General features: G+C 35.7%; 6 protein-coding genes and 1 long non-coding RNA gene across 8 annotated transcripts; 4 read left to right on the top strand and 3 right to left on the bottom strand.

Annotated features, from left to right (window-relative positions):
- Positions 1-1,230: 1,230 nt before the first annotated feature.
- LOC110229374 lies at positions 1,231-2,682 on the bottom strand. Of its 2 annotated transcripts, none has more exons than XR_002332768.1 (3): positions 2,334-2,682; positions 2,034-2,177; positions 1,231-1,586 (listed from the first exon to the last, which is right to left on the bottom strand). It is a non-coding gene; the product is annotated as an uncharacterized LOC110229374 (long non-coding RNA). The 2 variants fall into 2 exon arrangements; XR_002332767.1 differs by having other exon boundaries at positions 2,368-2,681.
- Positions 2,683-6,053: 3,371 nt separating this feature from the next.
- On the top strand, positions 6,054-7,875 carry LOC9316470 (ras-related protein RABG2). Its single transcript, XM_021027086.1, has 7 exons — positions 6,054-6,371; positions 6,545-6,571; positions 6,697-6,796; positions 6,869-7,015; positions 7,117-7,197; positions 7,275-7,426; positions 7,511-7,875. The coding sequence occupies exons 1-7, from the start codon at positions 6,316-6,318 to the stop codon at positions 7,581-7,583; spliced, it is 636 nt and encodes a 211-aa protein (XP_020882745.1). The 5' UTR covers positions 6,054-6,315; the 3' UTR covers positions 7,584-7,875.
- Positions 7,876-10,299: 2,424 nt separating this feature from the next.
- LOC9316469 (probable ATP synthase 24 kDa subunit, mitochondrial) lies at positions 10,300-12,924 on the top strand. The gene is made up of 7 exons (XM_002880356.2): positions 10,300-10,499; positions 10,883-10,976; positions 11,382-11,526; positions 11,717-11,827; positions 12,136-12,282; positions 12,401-12,523; positions 12,614-12,924. Exons 1-7 carry the CDS (start codon positions 10,461-10,463, stop codon positions 12,675-12,677), a joined length of 723 nt encoding a protein of 240 aa, XP_002880402.1. The 5' UTR covers positions 10,300-10,460; the 3' UTR covers positions 12,678-12,924.
- Positions 12,925-13,006: 82 nt separating this feature from the next.
- On the top strand, positions 13,007-14,976 carry LOC9314645. Its single transcript, XM_021027882.1, has 2 exons — positions 13,007-13,504; positions 13,618-14,976. The coding sequence occupies exons 1-2, from the start codon at positions 13,178-13,180 to the stop codon at positions 14,890-14,892; spliced, it is 1,602 nt and encodes a 533-aa protein (XP_020883541.1). The 5' UTR covers positions 13,007-13,177; the 3' UTR covers positions 14,893-14,976.
- Positions 14,977-14,987: 11 nt separating this feature from the next.
- LOC9316468 lies at positions 14,988-18,159 on the bottom strand. The gene is made up of 5 exons (XM_002878531.2): positions 16,966-18,159; positions 16,752-16,862; positions 15,487-16,623; positions 15,315-15,402; positions 14,988-15,221 (listed from the first exon to the last, which is right to left on the bottom strand). The coding sequence occupies exons 1-5, from the start codon at positions 18,007-18,009 to the stop codon at positions 15,193-15,195; spliced, it is 2,409 nt and encodes an 802-aa protein (XP_002878577.2). The 5' UTR covers positions 18,010-18,159; the 3' UTR covers positions 14,988-15,192.
- A 516-nt stretch (positions 18,160-18,675) lies between these two features.
- On the top strand, positions 18,676-21,736 carry LOC9314644. The gene is made up of 5 exons (XM_021027383.1): positions 18,676-19,880; positions 19,971-20,078; positions 20,154-21,164; positions 21,238-21,322; positions 21,409-21,736. The coding sequence occupies exons 1-5, from the start codon at positions 18,822-18,824 to the stop codon at positions 21,411-21,413; spliced, it is 2,268 nt and encodes a 755-aa protein (XP_020883042.1). The 5' UTR covers positions 18,676-18,821; the 3' UTR covers positions 21,414-21,736.
- Positions 21,737-22,106: 370 nt separating this feature from the next.
- On the bottom strand, positions 22,107-24,048 carry LOC9316467. Its single transcript, XM_021027252.1, has 2 exons — positions 22,830-24,048; positions 22,107-22,594 (listed from the first exon to the last, which is right to left on the bottom strand). The coding sequence occupies exons 1-2, from the start codon at positions 23,328-23,330 to the stop codon at positions 22,211-22,213; spliced, it is 885 nt and encodes a 294-aa protein (XP_020882911.1). The 5' UTR covers positions 23,331-24,048; the 3' UTR covers positions 22,107-22,210.

The following is a 24,048-nucleotide window of genomic DNA, read 5'->3' as shown; positions in this document are numbered from 1 at the left end:
TTTGAAATTAAGAGATTTTAATTAGATTTGAAATTGGTGTTGGAAATCAATTGAAGTTGGGTTGGTAACTATGTTTTCTGGGTCGATTAGGGCATTTTAATGGACTATAGTTGTTGAATCATAGTGAATCACAGGTAAATTAGTATTTCTGGTCGGATAATCAATTTGGAAATATAGTACAACTAGGAAAATTTGAGTATACGTGGTATAACAGATACAAGTGGTATAACTGAGAAAAGTGGTATAACTGTTAGAAGTGGTGGACTTGAGCAATAAAAGTTATTCAAAATGATATAGCTGTATGAGTTGATTATTCCACGTGAAATCCAAGAATTGTATGTATAACTTCTGAATTACACCGCAAGAAAGAGAAGAATTCAAGAAACTAGAATTACACCGCAAGAAATGTAGCCAAGATTAATGTATTTGTGTTTGTATATTTTTTTTTTTTGGTACTATCTGTTTTTATAAAACTTGGTTTCGTAATGGTACAATTACGTATTTCTTTGATCTAATTCGTTTTGTACAACTTAGTAAAACTGATAATCGTAATGGTACAACTACGACCAATTTAACAAATCTTCATACACTTAATAAATTGAATTTTATTAGACAATTTATAAAATCTTCATATACACTTTAGAAATTCACAAATAATTTAACAAATCTTCTTAAACAATATTAGTTGAACATAATTTATAGGATAGTTTCCATTAAACTCATTTTTGTACAAGAAAGATCTTATACTTTTAAGATAACTTTCTTATTGTTATCCCCACTACATTGCAAAACACACAATAATAATGTTTTGACAAATATTTTTACATGAAAACATATGGAATATACCTCAAATAACTAAAATCATGGGTCCAACTAAAAATATTTAGTTTCAATCCAAGTACAACTAATTATACAAAAAATCACAAAAAGTACAACTGTGTATATGCGAGTACAACTTGAAAACTAGGAACAACTGTGTTCATTTTTGTGTGCCACCTGGCATATGTACTTGTTTTGCGGCTCCCACTTGCAGTTTCTGACGGCGCAGTTTTACCCACGTGCAGTTTGACCCACGTTTTTTTTTAGATTTTAAAATTTTGAAATTTTTTAAATTTTTTATTCTCTACTTATTAAAGAAAAAGAAGACGAGAAAGAACAAAATTTTCTATGTACCAAGTTATACCTAGTTAAACAAATATTTCAAATAACCATACTAACCAAGTTGTACTAAGTTTAACAAACTGCGCAGTTATACCAAAAATTAAAAAACAACCAAATCATGTTGACAAAAACAAAAACAACACATGGAGTTCTCATAAACTGACTCATAAAGTACTTAAATCTTCTTATGCTTTGTTCCAATAGGACTCATAAACACAACAATAGACCCCTTCTTTGCATTTTTGCTTGTACGCTTCACCCTTTTACTGTCTCCTTCACTTGGTTTTTCTACATCGTCACAAGTCTTTACTGGAATTTTTTCTCCTTCTCGTTCTTTTTATTTTCTCCCATTTCGGGTTCTCCACCTATTGTACATCCTCTCTTCATGTTGTTCTTCTCCGCTTCCTTGAACATCTGAATTTGACCTACAAATATCAACGAGAATCAACTCGACTCTTCCCACATATTAGCTTAGAGATAGTGGAGCCAAGCGACTGCAAATTTTTGAACGGTTGATATACACTCTTTTAGAGCTTTATCAAACTTGATCTATATCATCTAGAAGATCAGTCCATGTAGTTAGTCTCACACTTGTGTACAAGATAAACATCTAAATCTCAACCACATAAAAATGAGATTAGATTTATGCTTGTTGTCTAATATCACAAAACACGAGCAGTTTTGAAATAAGAGACTACTTCAACCTTGTCAGCTTTTTCTTGGTCAAAGACGCAAAATGTGTAGAACGATATACCTGGAGCATCTGACCAAGTTATACTTAGTTTTACCTTTTAGTATCAGAAATTTCTAAGTTACGAAAGAAACATAGTTATACCAAGTTCTACTAGTTGTCCAAAGTTTATAGATTATACCGTTGAATCTCCGCGAGAGATTGAATTTGTTGAATCAAAATACACTTGGGTGGTGCCTCTCTGATGCTTCAAGGATTTTATCTGGTTCTGTAGGATTCGATACAGTTGGGTTATTTGTTCGAGCCATTACTCCTTTGCATAAACCTACAAACAAAATCAATTAGATTAACAACAGATTCCAAAAATTTCTCTAATTTCAATTTAATTCTACCCAATAGTGAAAATAAAACAACAAATTAGACCAAGTTAGATTAGGATTGACGAAGAAGGATGGAAGAAAAACATGATGAAAGTAATTACTCAAATTGGAGAAATAGATCGACACGAATTTTACCAACTTATGCAAATAAAGAAGTTGTATGTAGTTATCCCAAGTTCAACAATAAGGAGAAAAAAAAGACTAAGAAGAGGAGGAAGACAACGATGAAAGAAGAAGAAAAAAATCTGTCAATTTAATTATTTAAAGGTTTGACCCGATTACATAGAATTCGGATATTTTTTTACCCGTTTTGGTTGGTTGGGTTGGTAATAAATTCAATTTCTAAGGGGTGCCAAAGTATTTCTCTCCTTTTTAGATTTAAAATAATTCAAAATTAAATTCATTTTTAAGAGAAGAGCATTTGAGAAAAAAAACTGAAGATGAGGAGCTCCTGAGAATTTGATCCTTTTTGTGAACATATTAGAAACTATGGGAAAGTAAGTAAGGCTCATATCTGGAAGTAGGCACAAGTTGAAATTCAGTGGACATACTTGGTTGTTTCATTACCACCACATGACCAACTCTACGGTGTTCAAATATTTTATTGATGTTTCATAGAAATAATCTTTAAGCCAAGTGTCTAAATCACACTTGAAACGTTCCTGAGATAAGAGAATCGAATTCGCTCAGGCTAATATGTCAGAATTGCCTAGCAAGATAACAAAGTTTGCAAAGCTTTTTGCGGATCCAACTACCTTCAGTTCCAAAAAAACTTAAAAACATAAAAATTTGATGTTTGAATGGTAATAAATAGCGGAATCACGTTTTCAACAAGTGGTATACCATTTAAGCACTCGGTTTCAAAAATAATAATTTGGAAAATAAGTGAATTACTAAATAGGAGGTATGTTGATTTGTGTTAATGCTATTTTATAATGTGCTACCCACACGGATTTCAATTTGCATAAGTTGTTCAATTAAAAAAAAATGGTGGAGACAAGCATATGCATATAGCTAGCTTTTTGCTTTTCAGTTTTCAGTAACATTCCCTCCTGATACAACTATGGGCCGAAGTGTTTAGCTTACCTTCAGGTTTATCTTAAATAGAGTAAAAGGCCCATCTAATTAAAGAAAATCCACAAGAATATGAATTTTCCATTCAAGTCAACAAGATACTTTAAATTAAATAGATCAAAAATCTAAATCGGGGATACATAAGCTACATGAGTAGTATCATAAGAGCAATGTCTGCCACTCCGGGTTTTATTAGTTTTGAAACTTAAAAGATGTGTAATACAACACAAAGAGAAAGATATTAGAATGTCCCACATTGCTTAGGATTAAAATATTTGGGTAATATATATAAGATGTGGTAACCCTTAACTCTTGAGCTAACTTTTGGGTTAAGTTAAGCCACAATCCTAATATGGTATGAGAGCCCAAGGTTGGCCCAATAAACAAATTTTCCACAAAAATGGTTTTCCACCTATGTGGTCCATATAAGTGGCAAGTCTTGTTGTATTTCCGAGATGTTGGGCTTGGACTGTTCCCGTTGGGCCGTTTCCCACCTACATTGCTTAGGATTAAGATCTTTGGGTAATATTTATAGGATGTACCAACTCTTAACTCTTGAGCTAGCTTTTGGGTTAAGTTAGGCCACAATCCTAACAAAACTCAACAATGTCGCAAATGACCCAAACATAGGTGTAAACGTCATAGTCTTGACTCTTGACCAATTATGTACCATATGTATTGAAGGCTAACTGTCTACCTCCATCCACTAGAGTTCTAACATGCATAGCATAGCAGGACCAAAAATAATGCTTCAAATACTGACCGAAGTGATGAAATATTTCAACGTTGTTTTGTTTGGACGCCTAGAAAGAAACCCTCAAATTCATTGCTGAAACAAAACCATCTTAAACGGGTGAGAGTATCTTATGTTAAGAAAAATAAAATCAGAAATTATAACAACAATAAAATGTTTCCTATACGATTTAGCTCTTTGATCTCTTACATTTTTATATATAACTAAACGGTAAGACTAAATAATTTATAGCACTTCGGTGCATTCCTACTCGGATTGACCAGAGTAGCGGATAGAACAAAAATAACAATCTTCGGTATAATCTATTTTAAAATATAAAAAATTTAATGTTAGAACCAACGTTTTTTTTATGAAAAATTTAAAATTATAAAATGTTAAAATTTTAAAACCCACTGAAACTGCAAAAAGTATTTGTAATATATTTTTGCAGGTATCTTGTTTCTCTCTTTTTTTTTGAATCAGTACAGTATTTTGTTTCTCTTAAACCCATAATTACAACAAAATACATTATAAGCATATAAATTGGTATATAGTTTGGTGAATTTTTTTTTTATTATTAGTCGGATTTATTTTACTGAAAATAAAAAATATGATACTACATATATAGAAAATAGAGAATATGCACAAAATAGCTAAATTTTTAAAGATAATTAACAAAGTAGCCATATGCTACAGTAACTTGTCGGTAACATGTCGGAGAGCACGTGTTATTACGTATATGTCCTTTATAACATGCTTTTTTCTTGAATTACATGTGATAGAATAATACATTTCTTTTTATCATGTTATTTTCTCGTATTACACGTTATTTATAAAGAGCACATGGTATTTCTTAAAAAACATTCTATTCAGTTTAATATCTCTCTTTATCATGTTATTTTGTAGTAATACACGTTTTTTATTAAGATCACATGTGATTTCTCTTTAAAAACGATTCCTATTTTTAAGTAATACATGGTTTTTATTAAGATCACATGTTATTTCTTTAAAAAAAATTCCATTCAAGTTAAATTTTTCCATAACAATGTTTTTTCTTAAAAAAACATTACGTAACAATATTTTTTCTTAAAATTCACTACGTTTTTTTGAAATATCATGTCTTTTACTTAAATATAACATGTGAAATTTAGATCTTACGTGCTATTTGAAAAATATCACGAAACTATCTCGCCTACTGTTGATCTCCAAAAAAAGGGAGGATGATTTTGTTATTTCACATTTTCTGACAATGTGGGTACATGGTTATTTTGCAATAAAAATCTATTAGTTTCCTAATTTATGTGTTTTATTTAGCTATTCCTTAATATTATCTTAAAAAATATTACAAATTACATATAAACAAATATTATATGTTTTCTTTAACAAAAGATAAACAAAGTGTATATGTTTTGACAGCTACATGATCTGTCTTGTCAACGACCAATGAAGATATGAGATATTGTGAAGGCAAGCACGATCTGGTCGACACCTTATCAATAAATGTCAAAATGACATCTCCATTATCTAATAGTATCTTCTTTTTATTTAATCGCTTTTTCATACTTTTTCACCTGTTAATTATCTCTCTTTTTTTTTAGGTAAAGACCTGTTAATTACTTATTTTGTTACTTTCAACAATTTACTTATTTAAAAATGTTACCAAGACTTTAGTATTTCGATCTCGAAAAAAAGAAGAAAATGTTACCAAGACTACAAAAGCGAGATGTCCACACGTATATATTCATTGACTTTTTAAGTCATTGGCAAAAAACAACAAACAAAATTCATACTAAAATTTATTTGCAATTTTTACAAAAAATAACTATTATTTTGCCGATCATGAGCTTATTTCTGATGACTCAGCGACCAAATATAGACACATTTTAATTGACAATTGTCGGAAAAACAAAAGACAACTCAATTCTCCTGTAAAATCAATGATTGAAAAAAAAAAAATACTTCTTTTGTCAATAACAATTTAATTAAAAATGGAACTTGGGTTTTTAGATTCGTATTCGTATTCGCTGGCTTGGCCTAACTATTTGCTTTTAGTTGGCAAAGGATTCACATGGCTTCTCTTCACATCAACCAATATCATAACACGTGATAACTTCTTCTTCTTCTTTTTTGTCCTTTTCCTTTCTTTTTTCCTCCCAGAAGACAGAAGAAGAAGCAAGATCATCAAGACCAATCTCGTAGACTTTTTGTCTCTGTCCAAAAACCAGAAAGAAACTTTCTTGGTAAAAAAAGGAGAACAATCTCGTAGATTCTTGACAATGGATTCTTCGAAGAATAGAACATTGCTTAAGGTCATTGTTCTTGGAGATAGCGGGTAACAATTTCTCAGAGTTCTTAAAGATTTTTCAGACTTGTCTCTTGTTCTTGATAACCATACAAAGCGAGGGTTTAATTTATTTTATTATTATGTTCTTTAAAATGGAAAAATTAAGAACTTTCTTGCCTCTGTTTTCTTTTTTTGTTCTGAATCTTTGTTTATATATGCAGCGTAGGCAAAACTTCATTGATGAATCAGTATCCTTGTTTAAACCCACCTTTAAGCTTATAAATTAGTAACATATTTGGGTTTGGTTTTTTAGTTCAATCTTTTATAGCGTGTGTTAGATCTGTGCTGCGGTAGCCTTGACTTGCGACTTAAGATATGTGTACAAGAAATTCAACAAGCAATATAAGGCCACGATCGGAGCAGATTTCGTCACCAAAGAGCTTCATATAGATGAAAAACCTGTCACTTTACAGGTAAATTAATATACATAATTCCTTATGTCACATTTTCGGTGTCAAAATCTTATGAAACTCTCTATTTCTAAGATATGGGATACTGCTGGACAAGAGAGATTTCAAAGTCTAGGGGCCGCGTTCTATAGAGGTGCTGATTGTTGCGTTCTTGTGTACGACGTGAACAATCTCAAATCTTTTGAAACTCTCAATAACTGGCACACAGAGTTCCTCAAACAGGTTTTAACTAATGTTCTTTTTCTTGTGCAAGAAGTTACAGTTACCACGCAAATCTTTTCTAAAATCTGACCGCTTTAATTCCATTTTCTGATATCTTCTAGGCAAACCCTATGGAACCGGATACATTTCCCTTTGTTTTAATCGGGAACAAGACCGATGTAGATGGCGGAAACAGCCGAGTTGTAAGCCGATATAATCTTCATTAATCTCCTCTTCAAAACCATCAATAACCCTAACTTCCGCAATTCTACTCATGTAGGTTTCAAACAAGAGAGCCATCGAGTGGTGTGGCTCAAAGGGGAACATACTGTACCATGAAACCTCTGCGAAGGATGATACCAATGTCGATGAAGCTTTTTTGGGTGTTGCACACATTGCTCTCGCCAATGAACGTAAACAAACCAATGACATGTGAGTTTCTATAACAGTTTTGATTCATAGATCCAACTCTTTCCAATTTTTCTCTAAGGTTCATGTTGGTTTTTGAATTTGCAGATATCCAAGAGGCGTGTATGACTCTGTTACGGATATTATTGATCCAGATCAGACAAGAGGTTGTGCTTGCTGATTCATATTTAACATATCTGATCAATAATATCGAGTCCCAGCTCTTTTATTTTCAGTCTTTGTTTTTGGTAACTTTTTTTATTTATTGGTTTAATATCATTTATAGAGAGGGTTTATTAACCAAAAAATAACCAAATTGATATATGCTACTTTCTGAGTGTTTTGATTCATGTAAAGCATTAATTACTTTATATTTAATTTCTGTAAAACTTTTCGTTGAGACAACTTATTGTACCATCACCGAATCACTTGGATCTGCTCTTGGCTATTAGTACTACTCCCTTAGATTTTTCCTTTTGAAACCGTAACGTTAATTTATATATGTTTGGCATTAAAAAACAAACATAGTTTGGTTTAGAGTCTTTCCGCCTCTGATATAGGCTCCACAAATTTTGTATTTCTCCTTAATGCTCTTTTTTATAGCTATAGGCTCAACAATTTTTGTATTTCTCCTTAATGCTCCTTTTTATAGGCTCAACAAATTTTGTACTTCTCCTTAATGCTCCTTTTTATAGGCTCAACAAATTTTGTATTTCTCCTTAATGCTCTTTTTTTATTGGCTCAACCAATATTTTTTGTATTGAATGTAAGAAAAAAGAATCTTCATCCCTCTTGTGAACATTATCTTTAAACCAAAAAACAACAACCAACTTTGCTCTTTAGCTTTTAGTTGCAACTCATTTTCAAACATGTCTATTTTGTTAAACGTTCTCTGAGTTTTCAACTCAAAAATCAATTGACAATTAGTGATCAGTTTTAATATGGGATTTCTAACATGTCTTTTCAAGATGATGGTTTCTCTAATCCATTCCGAGTCGAAGCTTACTTTTTAAAAATTTGCAACATATCTTATTTTTATCCACCGATAATCAATTTGCGCAAGTTGGTTGCAGAAATTTTGGTGTAGCAAAAGTAGGTTTAAACGTTGGAAAACGAACTTAACTCATAGTATTGTCTTAATGGGCATGATTCCTCCTATAAAGTTCTTGATACAGGAACAAATTCTTAATGAACTAGCATTGTCGTTTTCCAACGTTTAAACTCATGATACATGAACAAATTCTTAATGAACTAGCATTCTCAAATTTTGTACCAAATCTGGAAGCAGCAATGCCCAATTTGACATATGATGAGCTTGGAAAGATGGTTCAAGGAGTGAAAGTGAATTTTTTGGAGAGAGTACTTGGAGATCATCATGAGGCATATATATTAGTTGGACAGGTGTTTATAGAAAAGTATTGAATCGGGGAAGTAACGAGTGATTTGTTAAACTGTGAAAATGGCAAAGTACATGGATTGAAATGGTGGAACGAAATGGCTAGTAATGTATTGCATGATCATGGATATAAGGAGAATGATAAGTGATGGGATTGGGGAATACCAAAGCACGACGATGATGCCCTTCGTGTTCAACTCTTGTTAGTTTTTACAGGGGTTGAGAAAGTACGTCCACCGAATTAGTGGTTAAATCTATTTTTGTTACCAAATCGTCTCATAAGTTTAACAACTCTTGTAAGTTGTGACAGAAATTATGTATCCTACGAATGACAAACATGTTCTTGATATGTATTTGTGGAATAAGTTCAAAGGTTCTATATTGCGAATATGGACGAGAGGGAAAGACAAGATGTTGGATCTGCTTAGGATGACCATATGTTCCGGAAGCTGTCCCGGTACCTAGGTTTGTTCAAGAGTCCAACAAACCCCGACAACTTTTCAAGTTCAACCAGTGGAAGCTAGCTGTACCGCTATAACGTTTCAAAACAAACACAGTTCCTGTTTGTATACCATGTTTTACAAAAACTTAATTTCTTCTACGCAACGACAAGATGCAGGGGACGGACAAGGTCGTCTAGGTGGTGATGATGATATGGTGCAGAAAATGATACATTTGGTGATCTTCAAGTACTCCCTCTGTTCCAAATTATAGGATGTTTAAGCCTTTTTTTCTTGTTCCACAATATAAGATTTTTCAGATTTTTATGCATAATTTATGTTTATTTAGTTTATTTATGACCATTTAAATTCTGCTGTCCCTTTTTCTATTGGTTAAATTTTTATAAATAAATAAACATTTATTACTTCTTAATCTTTGTGCTTTTAACAAATGCATCTTATAATTTGGAACAGAGGAAGTAGTAAACTAGCCAACATTCATATCGTTAGAACAACTTTTTCCTAATGCAAGTTCAACCATTTCAGTAACTTGTTAAGATACATCAATGTAATTTGAAGAAATAGCAAATTACACTAAATATATGTTGATAGCAACGTATTTTACTTATTTTCACTATCATTTTAATATGTTTTCAATAAGTGTGTAGTGCGATCGTGATGGTTTTCAAGCACATTTCTATTATTAGTTGTCTCAAATATATTTTCAAATTATTTGGATAAAAGACAAAAAATCAAAATAAATCAAGTATTTTGAGAATTATAACAATTTCGATACCTGAGAAGTTCAACATTCGTTGGAAGATTTCCCAATCGCCAAATTGGAAGATTTTGATGTTATTGGAAATTTTGAAAAGATAGTTTTCATTCCACTTAAATACCTTACGAATTTAATTGATATTTATTATTATTATTATTATTATTTTATCTTTAATTTTAATTGATACTATATATTTATAATTTTTTTGGTTAATTTTCTCAAAACCAAATAATTTTATTTTAGCTCTAATTAGCGTTAAAAAAAAAAAAAAAAAATTCCCGTATGGGGAATAGATCTCAGCCGTTGATCGTAATCAACGCTGTACAATTACTGGCTCTGCCTGGTACTTGTTCTGCTCCGTCGCTCAGATAGGATCTCAACAACACACCACAAACCCTAAATTTCGTCAACTCCACAGCGACAGCGACTCGATTCGATCAAGAAATGGCTTACGCTTCTCGTTTCCTCTCCAGATCTAAGCAGGTCTATACTCTCTCCCTCGATTCTTCTGATTTGTTTCAATCATTTCCTTTTGATTCTCTTCTTCGCTCTCTCTGATTCCTTTTTGGTGTTTTTCTCCGATTTTCTGGGTTTTTATGTGTTTCCATGCGATAAGTAGAGTGAGGTTATTTGGATTTTACCGTATCTATCACCGAATCACATCTTAGGGTGTGCCATTTCGAATTTTTGTTACGATCTCGATCGGAGAGTTTGTTGAATCGAATGATCAATTTTTAATGGGTTTTGCTACTCTGCTGGTATGATATCGATTTGCAAGAAGTATTTTTTCATCAAAAACTTTTGATTGACCAATACATTTCTGGTTTCATGGATTAGCTTTAACTTATCTTACTCTCATTATGCAGTTACAGGGGAGTCTGGTCATTTTGCAGCAGCAGCATGCTATTCCAGTCAGAGCTTTTGCAAAGGAAGCTGCTCGTCCAACCTTTAAAGGAGATGGTTTGTGAACAAAACTGACACCTTTGATTTGTTATTATGCGTAGAACATTGCTTTCAATAACATGCGTAGTTGATTTCAATGCTTCTGGTTGCATTATTTTTCTGAAAACACTTGCCTTCCCTTGTTTAGCTGTTCATGTTTTTGAGTTTAACATCGTGTCTACTTAAGAATGTGTCGAGTCACTTTCTCGATGAGAATTGTGTAGAAAAACTATACTGGTCAATGTAACATAATCTTGTGAAACTGAGGCTATGATTGCTAGGACTGTTTATCTCCTTACTTCTTCTGTTGAGTGTTTATGATGGATTATGTTTAATATGTTGCTGAGATCTGTAGTATGTGTTTAGAGTGAACAAGCATTGCTTTTTACTATTATTGACTCAAGTCTTACACCTTTTTTACAGAGATGTTGAAGGGTGTCTTTTTTGATATCAAGAACAAATTCCAGGCTGCTGTTGATATTCTCCGTAAAGAAAAGATCACCCTTGATCCAGAGGACCCAGCTGCGGTAAAACAGTATGCTACTGTTATGAAGACCATCAGGCAAAAGTAGGCCTCTTGTTGCTGTTTTTAAGATGTTTGTTATTTAGCTTGAATGTATGTTGCTGTCTCTATTTCTGGCTATTGGGATTTCCTTGTTTCACTTTTCGATTTCCCCCAAGCTTTCACATTATGGGTCAGAGCTACTATCATAATTCTGTTAATTTGATTGCTTGTCATGCGTTTTCTTGGTATGCAGGGCAGACATGTTCTCAGAATCTCAACGCATTAAACATGACATTGATACTGAAACTCAAGACATTCCAGATGCTCGTGCATACTTGTTGAAGTTGCAGGAAATCCGCACCAGGTAAGTATTAGAATTCGAATTAGTTTCAGTCATTCTTTTGGGTAGTGTTCCCTCACCTGTCAAGTTACTCTTCTTATGTTAATAAAAGTAATTCTATTATATTGAAGTATCACCCTGTAATATCTTGAATATGATTGTTAAGCAATTATCTGAAAAATGCATATAACTATCTATCTTTTCATCTCCCTCTTTTTTTTTTTTTTCGCCAATCTTTTCATCTCCCTCTTTACGTTGCTATTGTTTGCAACATTTGAAGAATTGTTGGAAGCAGTCTTTAGTTATTCTTCCACTTGTGATAAATCTTGCAGGAGGGGGCTTACTGATGAGCTTGGTGCTGAGGCCATGATGTTCGAGGCTTTGGAGAAAGTCGAGAAGGACATAAAGAAGCCTCTCCTAAGAAGCGACAAGAAAGGAATGGATCTTTTGGTTGCAGAGTTTGAGAAAGGCAACAAAAAGTGCGTTATCATTTTTCAACCACCCGAACAAATGATTTTCATTGCTCCTTATATATGTCGATTTTTACATATTTATAGCTAATTGAATTGCATGCTTGCGTCTCATTAATCTGAGCAGGCTTGGGATTAGGAAAGAAGATCTTCCTAAGTACGAGGACAATTTGGAGCTCAGCATGGCCAAAGCACAGTTGGATGAGCTGAAGAGTGATGCTGTTGAAGCTATGGAATCTCAGAAAAAGAAGTGAGTTTTGTTTTTCGTTTCGTTTCTCAATTTAATCAATCTTTGATATTAATCATGTCATAACGCGATGGAAACTTGCGGATTATTCAGGGAGGAATTCCAGGATGAGGAAATGCCGGACGTGAAGTCTCTGGACATCCGTAACTTCATCTAAGGTTTGAAACATTTGATTTGTTGTAAGAAAAGGCAGAAGAAAGATCTCTCACTTGATTGTCTTTGAAAGAGAAGATCGTTCCCTTTGCTGTTTTGGTTTGGCGTTCAATAAGGTCTCTCACCTGGATTTGAGTCTAACTTTCTCTGTGCTTTGAGATTCTTAGACACAAACGTTGTTTCATGTTTTTGATAATGGTGATAACTGGAATTTGAGATGATGATTAAATAAAAGTTGATGTTAAATCGAATCAAAAGTGTTGCAAGCAAAAACAACCTGAAAACTAATGTCATAATTGTATTTATCTTTTATGCTAGGAAAAAGTTGCCAGAAAAATAGGGATAATACAAAATTTTATGATCATCGGTTTAAATCGGCTAATGAAATGTAATTATTTGGTTTTCTGGGAATTTCTACACCTTTCTTTCTTCTAATCGAAGTTTCAAGTTACTAGACCAATCATAATTGAACACGTGGCAAAATTGTGAACAATTATAAAAGGTATGTCTGAGGACGTTAACTACTTACTGTGTTTCTTCGCCATGGCGATTTCTATCAAAGCTCCTTCTCTTTCGGGAACGAGAGAGTCTTCTTCCTTCCTTAACCGGTTTGTCACTCGTCGACCGGATTTTGCTCCGGTTAAATTCTACCGGAAGCCTCGTCTTGCTTTGAGTGACAAATCGTTCTCCATTGTTCGCTCGGTTTTGGAGACTGAGAAGAGTACGAAGATAGAGAAGCCTGAGCCTCCGGTGAAATTGATTTCTCTCGTCGGTAAGGGAACACTAAGCCCACTCAAATCCACCTCCTGGGAAGAAGTTATGCTCCACACTGTAAGTAATTGTCTTCTCTCTCTCGGTAACAATTGTTGCAAATTCCTCAACATTTAGGTTTCTGAATCGTAGTATATTCTGATTACAATTGCAAAATTCTTTTTTTTTTACAGGCAAGAAGATTGAAATGGGTTGATGAAGGATATGAAATGCTCGTCTTTGATGATGAAATTCTGAGTTCAAATGATCAGAGAGCTTTGACTCTGAAACAGGAACTGAATCAGACTGATATCTTGGTTGTTGTTGCTGTTAATAACTCAGAATCTGTGAATTGGATTTTGACTAACAGCAGAAACGTCAAGAACATGATTTGCTTCGAGTCTTCTTCAGATTTGATGAACAGGCTTGGAGGGACTGATATTGGAAGTGTGAATCAAGATAAACAAGTAACAGAGGTTGTGAAGACTGTAGGAGATGCTTGGGAACGTCGTAACTCTGATGATATAAGGTTCTGTTTACTTGTGATTATCAACGCTTATATAAGACCAGTTCCTGTGTTGCAGAACTTGAGGTCCAAAGGGTTTTCTACCCTTACTTGTATGGTTAAAAACTGTGGACTTCAGATTTTGAACTGTCTTTTGGATCCGAATTGTCGAAAAGCTCTTCAGTGTTTGAACCAATGTAGTCCTGTGGATCAGGTGTGTAGTTACAGATGCATTGCTTCTTATGAGAGTCCTTACTTTGAAGCATTCTCTCTTTGTGTACTACAGAAACACAATTGTTTAGAACTGGATGCAAAGATCCCTGAGAAGCCTTATGTGCCTCCCATGACGAGTTTTCGAGGGAAGGAGTTGTGTCATGATACAGCAGAAGACTTGTTTGTTGGATGGTTAGGGGAATTGGATTGGAGCTGGCGTGTCGTGGCTGGACAAAACCCGGCTTATGATCAGTTTCCATGTCAGTACCAGCTTTTCTACAGAGGGAAAGGGAAGTCGGCTTTTTGGTATGAACCCGTGTTTCAGGTCAGAACACTTGAAGGGAAGCTAGTGTGGAGAAGGAGGAGATACTCGGTTAAGAGAGGAAAGATCCCTGCAACATTTCGTTTCAGCGTTTTGGACAATGGTGTGGTGTCGAATGAGTTGTGGACTATTGTTGATGTATCTGATGATCTAAGTTGGGGACTGTTCCATTACAATGGAGCGGCTCGTGTAGCGGGACAGTCTTACACCGGGGCTGTGCTCGTGACACCGGATGGTTCCTACCCGGCAGAGAAGGAAAAGGAGAGATTGAAGTCTGCATTGGAGAAATGTGGGATTAAGGAGTGGGAACTCTTTGCTGTTGACAATTGTTCTTGCGAAAATCCGCCATTGGGGATTCCGCAAGGCTCTAGACTACATTCGAGAATCAGCGTCATAGAGGAACCAGACTCGGAAGAAAAATTCAACTAATTTTGCATTGGTTAGACACTGTTTATCTTGTAAATACATGTTTCTTTATGAATATCATTGAATCCAATATGGAGTTAACCCCGATGAGACGAAAGATAGAAAGAAATTCGTGTTAAAAATGCAAACGTTTTTGAAATGTAGTAAACGGTAAAAACAACTTAGAGAAAAACACAGTGGTACAGGCACACCAGCATCAAACTTGGCACTTTGAAAAAGTAAACGCAAATCAAGCAAAGAGACATAACCTCAGATAAAGGAAGTTGGCTTCCTTAGTTCTTACAGGGAGGGGTAAAGACAAAACTAAGACAAATACCATCTTCGGTCATCATCTGTTGAAACAAAGATAAGGATAAAATGAGAAGAAGTTGATGCATAACTACTTGAGAATAACGGAAAAGTTGCGTTACCAAACTAAGACTCACTTTTTAACAGCTCCAAGAGATGACGCTCAAGGTACATAAGATAGATGTCTCCAACTTGATCCTCTTCTGTTGCAGTTTCACGGCCATCCTGTATAAATATTTTTTAAAATTGAAAATAAAACTGCAAAAGTCAATGGTTAAAGTTGTACAAGATGATTGATTAAAATGTTACCGTAGACATTATGCATTTGAGGTGAAACTCGTCACCACAGTGTTGGCATGAATAAAACACATTGGAGCATTTTCTTCCGTGTAGTTTCCTAACCCCGATACTTTCTCCACAGAGAGAGCAGAGACTAGGCCAAACACGATTACTTTCTTCCACGAGAGTATGCTGATGTTGTTGGTTCTTCACATGTGATGGAAACCCAATACACTCTGCATGGGCGTTGAAGTCACAACTAATACATCCGTAGAACGACACACCGCAGGGTCTAGCGCACACACGGCAAGTTCGAGTGATCGTCGAGTCAGCAATCCAGAAGTGATAGAAATAGTGGCTGTGAGGCTTGATCTCTTTTGGCAATCTTACAGCTTTGATGCATTTAATATGGAAACTGATTTCGCAAGTGGAACAATGATAGCCATACTTTCTAATTTCCAGCTTGCAGGCACTGCATTTGGATCCACTTACAAATGAAACTCTAAGGTTGTGATCAGGATGAAGTGGATGATAGAATCTTATTTGCCTTTCAACTTCCACACACAGGGGATGATATACATCTTCACACTCCAAACATGAAACAAGTGAGCTTTGATTGATCAGACGCTCCACAAATGTTGAAAGCATAAGCGATGACATATGTATGGTCTTGTCTTTTCCACACACCTTCTCTTCACATATAGCGCAAGCCATGGAATACGACTTTGAGACCATAATTTGATCCAACGAATGGTCTTTTTGAATGCATCTAATCATCCCTTCACAGCTTCCAATGATTTTTTGCCCTCTTTGTAACTCCGTAAACAAATGTTTACCTTTAAATATGCAATTGGTATGGATGACAAAATTGCATAGCCGACAGAAGAGATTGAACCCTTGGATATCATTTGTGCAAATGTCGCAATTCATAGTAACCCCTGCACCTGCAGGGGCCTCTGGCAAGAGTGTCAAAGGATGCTTATGGACTCGATGCTTCAATGATCGCCCTAGCTCTGCGCAGAAATTATGCGCCTGAAAGCTGCATGTCTCGCATTTACATGGGCTACTAAGTATTCTTGTTTTACATATGTTGCAATTTGCAGTTTCATCAAGTTCACTGACATCAACGAATCTCATCACATGAATATGCCCCTTCATACTATTAACCTGAATTATTCAAGGGAAGCGTAGTCACAACCAATAAATGAAAAGAGTATACACTCTTTTAATTTAAACTAGTGTAATGAATGTAATAAAAATTCATACCATTTGTTCAAGAAAAAAAAAAACCATACCATAAGTTTGGTTTCTAGCTCATTGGTATCATGGTCCTCTTGATTTGTTGAACTTGTGTTGTCTTTGCTGCAAGCGTAAAGATCTTTCAAGTATAATGGCGAAGGCACTTCCTGTGGATTATATAACAAAGAGTAGATCATATCGTCATCGTCTTCTGGACCAACCATCATCATTACAAAAATTAAACCAGAAATGTAACGAAATGTTAATTACCTTGCGTAGAATGCATTCAATGTGGCCCAGAAAACCACATTCTTCACAGGAATAAACATGATGTCCTGCATATACCATTGTCTCGCAAACGCCACAATACTCCAAAAATTCTTCCTCATATGGGAGCAATTTGCACACAAGTGGATGAATGTGATGAGACTTGGCGACCACAAACTCAGGTATCTCAAGACACTCGAAATGGAAAACCATACAGCATTCCATGCAGTAAAAAAAAGAGTCCAGAGAGATCTCATTACATCTCCCGCATATTTGACATTGATGGTTTTCTGTGAAACTTATGTAAGATTTAGTTCTATAAATCAACATGTGCTGATGAGACTTGTGCATAAGACCTCGCAGAAAAGAATCTAAACACCTCAAATGAGCGTCAAAAACGCATTCTAGACAACCAAATGGGATACTGGCAATGATTTCCCCGCATATATCACAGCGACTAGAACGTGTGTAATCAAGTCGTTTGAGAGGGTGTGCAGGATGCACAGGATGTGCAATCTCTCTTGGAAAATCAATACAGCGTTCGTGAACAAATGAGTAACAGTGAACGCAACCGTAACATATTGCAGAGGGAGAGAGGGGAAGCTCACAGAGAAGGCAAGAACCTCTAGCGTCTGGTCCCGGTCTACACCTCTTAAGCAAGTGGCAATGGCTGTAATGGAGCAAGTCTTTGTCACCCCAGCCCCTGAAGATGTTCGCACTGAGCGCACAATCGAGATCCAGATAGATCTCACACTCTTTACACTTGTAGAAAGAACCAGAAGACATGTTACCACACCCGGAGCAGACGATATATCCCGGTTTCTGATCGTACTTATGCACACAAAATTCTAGAGGATGATCCGGATGGAAATCGTGTGACACCTTCTGCGGCAGATCATGAGAGCAAGCTTTACAAAGATTGAATTCGCAAGGGTTACATGCCAACTCGACGACTTCATCTTTGTAGCAAATGCTGCAAATCCCCTCGGCGACGATCTTTGGCGAAGTCAACAGGCATTCATGGGAGAAATGCTGTGGCTCTGCCATCCAAGTCAACGAGAGAAACGGGAGATGAGATCCAAAGTTTTTTTTTTTTTTTGTTAAAATTTAAGATAGTGGAAGGAGTAGTTACGAAACAAGTAGTTCAGTTTTATATAAATCGTATACAATGATTAACGGGCTTATTACATACCAATCTACGAGATTTCACTAAGCCCACCAGAGAAGAGTTTTGATATGGGAATCTAACTCCATGTATTTTATTTTTACCACTACTCAAATAATTAGCAAACTCAAAAATTGATCCGACGCGAAATCCCAAACTTGAAAACCTCTATAAATTAATACTCCATAAATTAATAAATTTATCTGGTCCCGAATTGGACCAATGTTAAAAATGACAAAATTAAATAAGATTTGAAAATCTTATGTAAACATATGGTTTCATTAGTATCATAAATTAATAATTTATAAATTTATCAAAAATAGATATAATATATGAAAAAAAATTGATCTGTAGATACTTTTTTCTCATTGTGTTCTTAAGATCGATTTTTTTTTATATTAAAGTAAACAAAATGTGAGTTTTTAAGAAAAAAAGTAACAGTCCATTACTCCTTTTTAAAAAAAACCACCATTTTTTAAACACATTAATTAAAAAACTCTACAGTTAAAGTAGCAAACTCGATATCCCAACCAAAAATTGACCCGACCCGAAATCCCAAACTTGACCCAAAATTATAGCTGAAATCAAAACTCAAAAACACAAATAATTGGAAAACGAACTTTTAAAATAAAAAAACAGAGAAGCAACTAAAGTTCTGAACATTTTTCTTGGTTGACTTTCTTGCTCTCTCTCGATGGGAAAGCTCCAACATGGATCTCATGAATGCGAGTTGACCTCGCCGGGGATCGTCGCAAATGGGATCTGCAACATCTGCTTCAAAGATGAACCTGTTGAATTCGCCTGTGACCCTTGTAATTTCGATCTCTGCAAAGCTTGCTCAGATCTTCCCCAGCAAATGTCACACCATCTTCATCCGGAGCACCCTCTAGAGTTTCGTATTGGCGAAGATGATCGGAAGACCAAATACATGGTGTGCGTCGGGTGCGGAAACATGTCTTCTGGAACCTACTACTACGAGTGTAACAAGTGTGAGATCTATCTTGATTTGGGTTGTGCACTTCACAAGAGCATAACAACGGGTTGGGAAGCCAAAGAGATGCTCCATTACAGCCATGAACACCAGCTTAAGAGGTGTAGGCCGGGACCAGATTCCAGAGGCTCTTGCCTTCTCTGTGAGCAACCTCTCTCTTTCACTGCAACCTGTTACGGTTGCGTTCACTGTTACTTGTTTTTACACGAGCGTTGCCTTGATCTTCCAACAGAGATTCAACATCCCGTGCATCCTCTGCACCCTCTCAAACGCCTTGATTATATACAAACTTTTGACGGTCGGAAGTCTTGTAGTGCATGTACAGGCAAATTTGTTGGTGTCCCATTTGGTTGCTTAGAATGTGGGTTTTACCTTCATCTGAGATGTGCAGATGCCTTGCTGCGGGGTTTGTTGCATAAGTCTCATGAACACAGGTTGTTTTATGTACAAGATACTCGTCGTGTCGCTGATGATAGAGTAAAATGCCCATGTATAATATGCGAAGAAACTGTGGTCTATGACAGTTTTTATTATATATGCGTCGAATGTGATTTGAAATGTCATACCAAGTGTCTTGAGATACCTGAATATGTGGTCAGGAAATCCTATCACATCCATCAACTTAGATATAAAAGAGTCGGAGCGGAGGATGATTTTTTGGAGTATTGTGGTGTTTGTGAGACTCTGTTACATTCAGGACATCCTGCGTATTCCTGTGAAGAATGTGATTTTCTTGGTCACACTGAATGCATTCTACGCGAGGTAATTAATAGCTCTGTTTTTTTCTTATAATGATGATGGTATATATATTGACGAAAATGATGAGCTAGTACTCTTACTCATTGCCAACAGGAAGTACCTTCCCCATTGTACTTGAAAGATTTGTACTCTTGCAGCAAAGACACAAGATCCAAAAATCTTACAGACCTTGAAACCAGTGAATCAGAAGATATGTTACTGGTATGGCTTTTTATTATAATCAATACACTAGTGAAACAATGTCTTCCCCTAAATTGTTTCAAATCTATGCTCCAGGTTAATAGCTTCAATCATATTCATGTGATGAGACTGATCCACATGAGTGAGCTTGAGGAAGAAGGAAAGTGCAACATGTGTGGTACAAAGATACATGATAATCCTTGCAAATGTGAGACATGTAGCTTCCAATCACATGATTTCTGTGCAGAGCTTGGGCGACCATCAAGGCATCAATTTCATTTGAACCATTTTTTGACCCTTCTACCAAATTCCCCTAGATGGATTCAAGGTACGTGTAAGTCCTGCAAAGCTGATATAAAAGGGTACAATCTCTTCTGTCGTATATGCAATTTTATCATCGACATCAATTGCGCTTTGAAAGACAAAAAAATGCATGGTGCATTACACATGGGTCAGATAGGACTTTGCATACAAGACAAACATAGCTTGTTCCAAGTTATTGTCTCAAGGTCACATCCTATCGCTTGTTCTATATGTGATGAGAAGTTGTGTGGGAAGGCTTTTTCATGCGTGGTGTGTGAAGATATATATCACCCTCTATGTATCCAAGTTGGGAGGCAAGTACTAGTTGGTCATCCACTTCATTCTGATCACATGCTAGCAATTTCACTGCTTGAAAGTGGATCCAAGTGCACGGCCTGCCAACTGAATATTACAACAAAGTATGGCTATCTTTGTACCATTTGCAAAATCAATTTCCATATTGATTGCATCAAAGCAGTGGTAGTACCAAGCAAGATCAAATCTCATAGGCACTATCTCTATAACTTTTGGAACAATGATTTAAGGGTGACTCGAGCTTGCAGTGTTTGCACTAGACCATGTGGTTTGTCGTTCTACGGATGTATTGACTGTATGTTCAGCGCACATGTAGAGTGTGTTGGGTTTCCAGCTAATGTGAAGAACCAACGGCATCAGCATACTCTCACACAAGTATACACTTCTCACAGGAAAAAATGGTCTGTCCGTGAATCATACATGGATGATATATATTACGCATGTTATCATTGCGAGCATGGATATGATAGTCAAACTATAATGTCTAAGGTAAAGAGTTAACCGATTATTTAAACAAACAAATTCTTCACTTTCATCACTTTTCTTTTCCGGATTCATATAGGACGACCGTGAGGAAGCAACAGAAGAGGAACAACTTCAAGACATCTATCTTATGTACCTTGAGCGTGATCTCAGTGACCTTTTAGGTAGTGTTCTGCATCCCTCTTGAATTTAACCACAAGTACCGTCATATCAAGTTATTCCTCAAAATCATCTCATTTTCTTCTTGTAGTGTGAACAGAAGATGAAGCCTCTTCGTTTGGTTCTGCCTCCCTATATGAAACTGAATACTGAAATTTCCCTTATCTGAGGTTATGCCTCAATCTCTTCTCTTTTTTTTTTTATCGTGTTTTTACAATGGAAGGTGGCATGTTCGAAGACTTGAGACTCTGATGAGTCTTAATTTGTTATGCCTCCCTCTCTTAAATGCAACTTCATTGAACGAAAGTTATGTTTCAGAATTCTCTATCTTCTACTTATGATCTATTTTGTGGATTTACTTTGCAACATGTTTATTTGTTGGATCTTGAATCTGTGGTTTTCATTATTCTGATTGCCAAGTTTGATTTCTCTTCAAGTGTATACCTAATTTAGTAGTGAGTTTCTCCGATTTTTGGTGTGGAATATAGTAGTTTTGATGTTGTCTCTTCATTATTTTTGCTTTTAAGAGAAAATACTTGCATTTTGTTTTTCGCATAATCAAGATTTTGTTTTCCGAAAAACATATATAGACTCATAGTGTGAAGCCTAAGCCTCTATCTGGAAAATTTAGACAAACAGCAAAAACGTCAGGAACATGATTTGCTTTGAGTCTTCTCCAGATTTAATGAACATGCTTAATTGGAGGACTGATATTGGAAGTGTGAATACCGATAAAGAAACACATATTGCCAGAAACAGAGAAAACAGAACAAGAAAAAACAGAGCAAATAAACATATTACAAGCATGATTCACTAACCGAGAGAAATTAGAGGTATAACAATCAGATTAACAAGAAGTTGCAGCACTTTGTTTCAGAGGAGGCGCAACCGAACTACGAAGAATCACGGTCTTTGATACGATGTCGGTCAATACACCGAAGATGATAAACTGTTTCACACTCCATACATGACACAGCTTTCCCAAGCACTCTCTCATGACATATAATACAAACTTTTTGATATGATCTCGGGAACGTAACTTGAACCATCCCATGCTTGCCTCCCAAACAACGTCCTCTCCAAGTTCCAACGACTTTCGGCCCTAACATTCCAAGAAAACGTTTACCTCTCATGGCGTAAAAGGGGACACTGTCAATCTCCTCCCTACATGCACCACAAAATGTTCGACCACCACTTTGTATGTAATCAAGGCGTCTGAGAGGGTGTACCAGATGCACGGGATGTCGAATCTCTGTCGGAAGATCGAGACAGCGCTCCAGGTCCGGTCCTTGAACTTTTGGAGCCTAAAGCATATTTGAAACTATTGTTAAAATTTTTTTAAAAACTATAAAAATAGGGATTCGAACTCGGAACATGACACTAGTTAACCAACTACCTAACCACCAGACCAAGGAAGATTCTTACTTATGTGGCCCTAAAAATTTTCTTATATTTTGTTGCCTAAAGCAAATGCTTTGCCTGCTTTATGGGTGGGCCGGGCCTGCAGCGCTCGTGGAGAAACGAGTAACAGTAAACACAACCGTAACATATAGAAGAGGGAGACAGAGGGAGCTCACAAAGCAGGCAAGAGCCTCTAGCATCTTGTCCTGGTCTACACCTTCGAAGCAAATGTTCATGATTGTAATGAAGCATTTCTCTAACGTCCCAACCTGTGAAAATGTTCCTCAGTAGTGCACAACCGAGATCAAGATAGATCTCACATTCTTTACATTCATAGAATGAGCAAGAAGACATGTTCCCACAACAAGAGCAGACAATGTAACCAGGTTTTCGATCATATTGGAATAGACAAAACTCTAGAGGATGTTCTGAGTGAAAATCATGTGACACCTTTTGCGGCAGCTTGGAGCAAGTCTTACATATATCAAAATTGCAAGGCTTACATGCGTATTCAACAACTTGGTCTTCGAAGCAAATGTTGCAGATACCTTCAGATACAACCTCCGGCGAGGTTAAAGGGCATGAATGGGAGAAATGCTCGAGTTTCCCCATCGTGATAAGCAAGATTGCAATCTTGATCCAAGACTAGCATTAAAATAACACAATAATCTTGATCACAGAACCTTCATGATTCAAAACTAAATCCTACAATGATTGTTTATCCCAAGTGGAGATCAATCGTTTTCTCAACGTGGAGTGGTTGGGAAATTTAATATTTTTTCTCGTTTATTGACCTAGCTTAATGGGATTCTATTAAAGCCCATTTATAAAATTACTTTAGAGCTAATGGCGTTTAGTGTTTCAATTTATTTATTTCGGTCATACAATTATTGAAAATGCAACTTAAAAATTGATGAAGAGCCTTCTGTGTGTCATTAGAAGGTTCTTAATGAAGCAAGTTTTGAGTTCACATCAAGAAAGCGTAATGATTGCTCGAGTAATTACCCGATACACTTAACCGCAAGGTAGTATATACGGGATCGATCCACAAGGACCAAAGATACTCTAAGGATTTTCGAGACTTGTTCTTAGCTAAAACTAAAAAGTTGTTTTGTTTGAGTTTTCCGAATTGTAAAATAAAAATGCAATTAAATTAAACGATTTAAGTTTCAAGATTTAAAGACATTAGGCATTAGGGTATTTCAGAGATCAATAAACAATGGAAACATGGGACAAGGAATTCAACAATTACGAACCGTTCTTGAACATGAACACAACTTAGACTAATTCTCTTTCAAGACATTAATCACTAAATTTGACTACTCGATTA

Source organism: Arabidopsis lyrata, assembly GCF_000004255.2.
Source record: "Arabidopsis lyrata subsp. lyrata unplaced genomic scaffold ARALYscaffold_4, whole genome shotgun sequence".
Lineage (NCBI taxonomy): Eukaryota > Viridiplantae > Streptophyta > Magnoliopsida > Brassicales > Brassicaceae > Arabidopsis > Arabidopsis lyrata.
The sequence above is the reverse complement of the archived record's forward strand: the minus strand, read 5'-3'. Positions and strand labels throughout refer to the sequence as shown.